The sequence below is a fragment of the Maniola jurtina genome, chromosome 4 (genome assembly GCF_905333055.1).
Source record: "Maniola jurtina chromosome 4, ilManJurt1.1, whole genome shotgun sequence".
Lineage (NCBI taxonomy): Eukaryota > Metazoa > Arthropoda > Insecta > Lepidoptera > Nymphalidae > Maniola > Maniola jurtina.
In genome coordinates this window covers 3,885,349-3,893,047 of record NC_060032.1, presented here as the reverse complement: position 1 = coordinate 3,893,047, position 7,699 = coordinate 3,885,349, and the positions used below count along the sequence as shown (strand labels likewise).

Below are 7,699 nucleotides of genomic sequence, written 5' to 3'. Positions count from 1 at the left end.
AGACACGGCGACATACTCAAGCGTCTTCACAGTTACACTTCTATATCCATTCTAAATTCTGTGGCTCCAGCGTTTGCTGCCTCATCATTAACCATCAAGACCGCAGCCATGCGTAGGAACAGACATTGATAAAAAACGCTCGCAACCGGGATAATCAAGTTTCCAGCGGAAAATAACTCAGAATGCGATTCCTGTTGCAGGAGTATGTGCTCGTTAGCTATCAATTACAAGATTCTAGAGGCAATGTACGATAATTAAGTGATTATAATGTTAGTTTGCATCAGTTTATTTTTCCTATCCTTCAGTTCCGCGAAGACTTATTCGCTTCTTCCTTTAGGGTGCAATGGTCCTAAAAATAAATTACATTTGAGAGCTGAATAAAATAAATACCTAACTACTTTATTTTTAAATTTTTTCACGAATAACAATGGTAAGCTGTTGTAATTGGTTAAAAACCAGGTAGGTAACCTATCTAACCAATTTATATCATTTTCTGTTGGCCTCACAAATTCAAAAGTTAAGTAACTAAGTGCTTACCTAAGTTCAACAAACTCCTTACAATATTAGTAGGTAAGTAAACCTAACTATGTATTTTAATAATTGAGGTAGGTTATACCTATTATCTAGAGCTAGGTGCGGGTAGGTAATAAATAGGTACAATCTTGAAATTTTCATACCAATTAAACGCAATCAGTATAAGCATCAATTAGATATTCCTCGTTTGTGTGGTGAACGATAAATCTTGAGCCTTGAGTACAACTCAATAATATTTAATTAATGATAAATCTTGAAGCTTGAATACTACCGTATAGATAATTAGCGGCAGATCTGCCATGATCTAGTGCGATAGCGCAAATTGACATTAGATAGTAAATCGAGGATGAACGGTGGGAATCCGAACCGATAAGGCGGAAATCATTTTCATACTAAATTAGCCATGAAACAGGCCCGTATTTGATTAATGATATGTACCTAGGTATCTTTTTTATCGTAGCCCTTATGAAAAATATTGTAAAGTTTAGTGCGTAAGTTTGCAATAAGAATAATTTATCTCTGCGCGAGCTGATCTATCTAACATTATAGTATTTACACATGATAGCCAAACTTATACTAAAAAAAAATTAGATATAGTTAACTATTTGTAGATTATTTTGGGATCCATTATAATGCTATTTTTTAGATTAAACCAAAAGCCTTGCATCCAAAGTAAAAATACCATAGAGACCAAAGATGTAAGTCACATTGACATTGACAGTGACAACTGACAGCGTCTCGAAACTCGTATTTTGGAGTGGAGGTTAAGATTTACAAAACAAACAATCTGGTGATGAACTACTTATTATTTTAGTTATTTTATGTGTTATTATTAGTGTTATATTAATAACTGCGATGACTAGTAAACCTAATTCAAAACGTACAATATACGTAGGCGGCTTGGCCGAAGAGGTAGACGAGAAAGTTTTGAATGCTGCATTCGTTCCTTTCGGAGATCTCGTAGATGTTCAAATACCGCTTGATTATGAGACTGAGAAGCACAGGGGGTTCGCGTTTATTGAGTTTGAGAACGCTGAAGATGCTGCAGCAGCCATTGATAATATGGTAAGAGTTTAAACTCCTAAATCATCATCATCACCCTACTAGCCGGAATTATCTCAAATCGTGAGACTCTTTTAATGTTTAGAGGCATAGAGATCAATTTAGAAGCTTTATGAAATCATATTTTGATTGCTAAAATGATCTTATGATCAAGTCTTACGTTTTATACCAGTCCACAGTTCTCAACTTATGAATTTAGTTGCCACTTTATTCTAAACTTAACTTGGTGACGCCAGTGACTTTGTCTGCGTGCATTTAGGTTTTTGAAAAGTAGCCTACCTTCCTGTACTGCAGGACACAACATTGCAATCTGTACTTACTAAACAGATGGTACCTGTTACGTTGTACATTTGGAGTTAAATTTTTAAAAATCCTGTGTGGATTCTGTTTTCTGTAAGTTATATTGATGATGCCAGTTACTATTCATATGTGTGGATGTACGTTTCTAAAATTCCCTTAAGAACTCTGATTTTCTGAGGAAATAGTAGCCTTATAAATATCTAGAGTATTCTTGAAATTAACTCTCATCAAAATATTACCTTAATTTTCCAGAATGATTCAGAACTTTTTGGTCGGACGATAAGAGTGAACATAGCAGCACCACAGAGGATCAAAGAAGGTTCCACTCGGCCGGTCTGGTCAGAAGACAGCTGGTTACAGAAACATGCGGGAGAGACTTTAAATATTAACAAAGAGGGCGAGCAAAATGGTGCAAAAGAGAAAACAGACACAGAAAGTGTAAGTAATTAAAATATTAGTACAATACAGTACTTAAAGCTTAGGATTTACCTAGACTTAATGGTAAAAGTTCAAACTCTTCTGAACCAGGATGGTAAATCTTAGGTTTTACCTGCAAAATCCTATCCAAGCAGATTGTTTAAGATGTCAAGGGAATCCTTAACTGAATTTTCATAGTTAAAGTTAAATTTGTGATGGTCTGCCATATTTTTTAAATACAGAGGCACTCATCATGATCAACTCAGCCCCAATCTACTACTGAGCGATTGGTGCGCGAGTCTGACTCGCACTTCGCCGGTTTTTGTGTATACCTCTGTTTTATACTTATTAACAACTAGCTGTGCCCGCGACTTTGTTCGCGTGGAATAGTGACTTTTCGGGCAGCATATTTTGAATTACATATACCGTCGTTTGCGCGAGGCGTGTAGTACATACTCTGTACGTTAAAAATGTTCGCCGTGATTCTTTAAATTGACATAACTTTTTTATTTATGAACCGATTGACATGAAATAAACACTAAATGTTAAGTGAAGCTTACTTCAATATATCAGTGAAAACCGTATCTAAATCGAATAAGCCGTTTCTGATATTAGCGTGCACAAACACACAGACAAACAGACAAACTGACAAAAAAAAAATTAATTACAATTTCGGGTTCGGCATCGATATAATAACAACCCCTGCTACTTTTTTTATATATTTCCATTGTACAGACACCACTTTTCTACAATTTTATTATATGTATAGATTTCACATGTTAAAATTTCAGGAGACAACAACAAAACCCACAGAAAAGCGTAATCCGCAAGTTTATTTCGACATCAGTGTGGGCAAACAGGAGATTGGCCGGATCATCATGATGCTGAGAGCAGACATAGTTCCCAAGACTGCGGAAAACTTCAGAGCTCTGTGTACACATGAGAAGGGGTTCGGTTACCAGGGCAGCTGCTTTCACAGGATTATACCAGACTTTGTATCCTTTGACAGTTTTGAATTTTTAATAATAACTGAGTCAGCCAGATTTGCAGGAAACTTGGTGTGAACTGTGATCTACAGGATGTTTATTTTGAGAATAATCAGTGAGGCGAAAACTTAACTTAATTATAGACACTAGATGATACCCGCGCCTTCATCCGCGTGGATTCAGGTCTTTTAAGAATCCCGTGGAAACTCTTTGATTTTCCGGGATAAAAAGTAGCCTCTACACCGGGATGTAAGCTAGCTCTGTACCAAATTTCATCAAAATGGCTTAGACTGTAAAAGGTAGCAGACAGACAGACAGACACACTTTCGCATTTATAATATTAGTATGGATTATAGTGACCACTAGCGGCTTTATATTATCACTAAAGAAGATTTATATTTTCGCTATGCGTAAAGTGATTTGAAAATATAAATATTCTTTGTTCCTTATCCTGTGGAAATTCCGAAAAATAGAAATAAAATCATTTTTTATTAAAATCCAGTCCTTGTCTAGATTATAATAAGGGCAAAATCTAACAAGGACACTGGCCACCACTGGTGTCCTAGTGAGCTCTGTACTTCTGCAATAAATTGGGCTACCAACAAAATGTATACAGCTGTATGGAGGGTGTAAACCTGTTGTCCTCTTGGTTACACCACCAATTTGGTGGCAGCGGCCGGGACCCCTGTTAGTGGCCCAACTACTTATATGTATTATCTGGAAAGTAATCACGACCCTCAGTAATTAGAAATACAACTCAATATAGAGAGAGAGAATTCCTTAGCAATTCCCAGATGTGTCAAGGTGGTGACTTCACAAACCACAACGGGACAGGGGGCAAGTCAATATATGGAAGAAAGTTTGAAGACGAGAACTTTACACTCAAACACACAGGACCTGGTATTCTCAGTATGGCCAATTCGGGACCCAACACAAATGGATCACAGTTCTTCTTGTGTACTGCTAAGTAAGTATATAAGTTCTTTTTCTCTTAGATTTTTTATCTGTCCTAGATCCCAGGACGATGTTACTTATTTTCTGAGAAACAAAATGTATGTACCACATTTTGTTTCTAGTAAAGTAAGGTTTGGCGGTCCTGGCATCTGGTTCTACATATAAGAAACAACTTCATTTTACATTAAAAAACCACCTAAGTGCGGGGCCCACTCACCAAAGCCCAAGGGTTCTTTCTGTACCTTGGAAGGATACATGTAATTATGAAGTTGCTTTTCTCAAGTGAAAAACATAACTCCAGAATGTCTAAAACAAATGTCGTTGATTGTGTTTCTTTGAGGTTTCTGTGATTTGTCCCTAACAAATGGAAACTCAAAAGGAAAAACAGAACCCTTAGAGGATCACTTTGTTGTCTGTCTGTTCGTCTATCCCTCTGTTGTGTCTGTCAAAAAAAATCCGAAAACCGTGAATTTGTGTTTACATCACAAAAATAATAATTAAAATATGTTCATGAACAAATAATAAATAATTAGTATTTTCAATTCTCAAAATTCAAGTGGGATATAATATGAAAGGGCTTTACTTGAATATTCTTAAACAGGTTGTTATTTATTTTTATGCATAATAGTTTTTGATTTATCATGCAAAATGTCGGGAAAATACCCGAATACGGAACCCTCGGTGCGTGAGTCTGAGTCGCACTTGGCCGGTTTTTTGTCTTGTTAGTCAGCTGAGGAAAAGTAAAGTATAGTAAAATTGTTTCTATTTCTGTTTACTGCAAGTACAGCCTCGCAGAATTACATAACTGTATTCAATGTTCAATCACGTACGCAGCTGCGCCCTTTGCGGATTAAATAAAAATAAAAAAGTTATTTGTTACCATTTGGATCTATGCCAGATCCTTGTTTTGCTATCGAATATTTTCGGTTGGTTATGCAAATGGTTTTATTATAATTTTATTTGCAACTAGAGGATGCCCGCGGCTTCATCCGCGTGGATTTCGGTTTTTTTTTAAATCCCATAAGAACTCTTCAATTTTTCGGGATAAAAAGTAGCCTATGTCCTTCCCCGTGATGTATCCCTAGTCTGTACCAAATTTCATTAGAATCAGTTCAGTGGTTGGACCGTGAAAACGTAGCAGACAGACAGACAGACAGACAGACACACTTTCGCATTTATAATATTAGTATGGATGGATATTGCTAATGTTGTACCTCTACCCTCTACCTCTACAATGATATGAGGTTTCGGTAATCTTTATAATTAGTTTTTTGCGAAAGATAATATTATGGCCTGTGTGACTTCTGGATAAAGCAGCTTTCTTATGGTGAAAGAATATTCAAATCGATTCAGTAGTTTCAGAGTTTATCGATTAACCGCCCCAGAGTCCCCCCGACTCATACCGCGATTGCCGTGCCGACCTGCCGCAAATCATGAAGGTCAGGTTCCAATGTCTTGTACCACAAGTAAAGCAATCTGGAAATCTTGAGTTGGTGGTTACATCACAAAAAAAGTGTTAAGTATTTAAATAAATAAATTGTTTATTGCAGCCTATTATAAAATTTACAAAAGTTACAACTTATTCTAGACAAAATTACAAATAAAACAACTAAAATATAATTCAAAAATAATAATTTAGCATAACCTAATAAAACTGACAAAACTAGCACAAATTATATTGTTGATCCACTGTCCCTAAACTCGGTAGAACCTGTATCTTATACGATTCTACTACGGAACTCTTTGTGTGCGAGTCCGACTCGTGCTTGACCGATTGTTTAAAATGGTGTTGTCCTGTTGTTCTCAGGACGGACTGGCTAGACGGCAAGCACGTGGTGTTCGGCCACGTGATATCCGGCCTCGACGTCGTCAAGAAGGTGGAGCGGTACGGCAGCAAGAGCGGGGCGACTTCCGCCAAAGTAGTTATAAGTAACTGTGGAGAATTACAATGATGATTGCCTAACTAAAGAGTTTTATTTATATTCTTTTTTTATAGTCATATCCCTTCATTGCTGAGGGTCGTGACTCCTTTCCATTAATCGCATAATGGCAGGAGTTCTCTTGGGATAATAATGCGGTGGGTTCCCAGATCCTTCTGCATACAACTCACTAAGAGAACGAAATTTCGGTTTTTAGAGTTATTATCAGATGTTAGTGATAAAAACCGGGACCGACGGCCTAACGTGCTCTCCGAACCACGGAGGAAACGAAAACGCCAAATACAATACCTCCAATGTTGGTCATCCATCCAGTTACCGACTTGGGTCAACGTTGCTTAACTTAATTCGCATAATATATCATTTAACGCATATCATTCTACCTTTTGCGCTCATCTTCATCACAGCCTCGTGTACCAACTCATTTGACGTGATGATATTATGAAGAGTGGGCAGTGAAATGGCGCTCCAAGCCGTGACCGCGATCGTGGTGTGTGTTTGTGGGGGCTAGAGCCGCGGCCCGCGGTAGGCCGCCACCGTAGGCCGTGTCTGGGTGTGACAGGCCTTAGAGTTCATTATTGTGTGCCAACATGACCGCAAAATCTGACTAGCTGCAGACTAGGGCTGCAATCAGACCTAGCAAGTGATGATACAGCCTAAGATGGAGCGCGCTTGTCTAGTAGTTGCCTATAAGTAATAATTAAAATCAATTATTTATAGGCATTGTATATATTATGTACATCATAGAGTTAGTACCAAATATGTATTAGTGAAATATTTTTATTTTTTATTTATTTATTTTATTTTACATCTAATTGAACGGCAGTGCCTGAATTAATAGAGTATGTGCTCCGAATTTTAGAAGCAACGTTTCCAAAAGGTTTATAATGTAAATCAAATTCCGTAGAGTCGCCTCTACGGCATTTTCTCATAAAAGCCATTAATCAAAGTTCCCGTGGAATGTCGTGTCGGCAACTCAGTCGTGTAGTGTAAAGCATTCGTCAGCAGCCGTCCATTAATTACCTAATGTTGGGTGTTGATGCGTGTAGTGACATCATAATATTACTATCGGAATTGAAATGTCTGCACTCTGCATTAATTTAATCCGAGTAAATTATGATTTCGTAACTAACGGTGATTGATAGCCCACTGAAACGCTTATAGACTAGTGGTTAAGGTTAAAATCTATAGTGTACACTTTGACTTTGCTCTCACTTAAGTTCCAGTAAAACGAGATGTATGCCAGTGGTATAACGCTGTCTCGTTTTAACAGTGTCTTAAGTCTGAGCAAAGTCAAAGTGCACTCCATAGATCTCAGCCTAAGACGTCATTCGGACGTTCTAACCACTATAGGCTATCAGGGCTACTCTACAATACGAAGTCTAAAATCTAAATGTATTACTATCTCTTCTATAGTGCTTATAGCGGAAAAGGTAAGCACTAGATTCAGATTCAGACCTGTTAATTTAGATATTGTGTACAATAGAAGTACAATTTCTTCTCAACCTA

The 7,699-nt window shown here is 37.3% G+C and overlaps 1 protein-coding gene across 1 annotated transcript; it reads left to right on the top strand.

Moving 5' to 3' along the window:
- Positions 1-1,264: 1,264 nt before the first annotated feature.
- On the top strand, positions 1,265-6,216 carry LOC123864663 (peptidyl-prolyl cis-trans isomerase). Its single transcript, XM_045905278.1, has 5 exons — positions 1,265-1,599; positions 2,149-2,334; positions 3,105-3,308; positions 4,094-4,266; positions 6,061-6,216. Exons 1-5 carry the CDS (start codon positions 1,390-1,392, stop codon positions 6,203-6,205), a joined length of 918 nt encoding a protein of 305 aa, XP_045761234.1. The 5' UTR covers positions 1,265-1,389; the 3' UTR covers positions 6,206-6,216.
- The last annotated feature ends 1,483 nt before the right edge of the window (positions 6,217-7,699 follow it).

What these genes read in the sequence shown, in the direction of transcription:
- LOC123864663 (XM_045905278.1), top strand. Translation starts at nt 1,390, where the DNA reads ATGACTAGTAAACCTAATTCAAAACGTACAATATACGTAGGCGGCTTG. An exon ending in ACAGGATTATACCAGACTTT is followed by an intron (nt 3,309 to 4,093) that starts GTATCCTTTGAC and finishes AGCAATTCCCAG; the next exon opens with ATGTGTCAAGGTGGTGACTT. An exon ending in TTCTTCTTGTGTACTGCTAA is followed by an intron (nt 4,267 to 6,060) that starts GTAAGTATATAA and finishes TGTTGTTCTCAG; the next exon opens with GACGGACTGGCTAGACGGCA.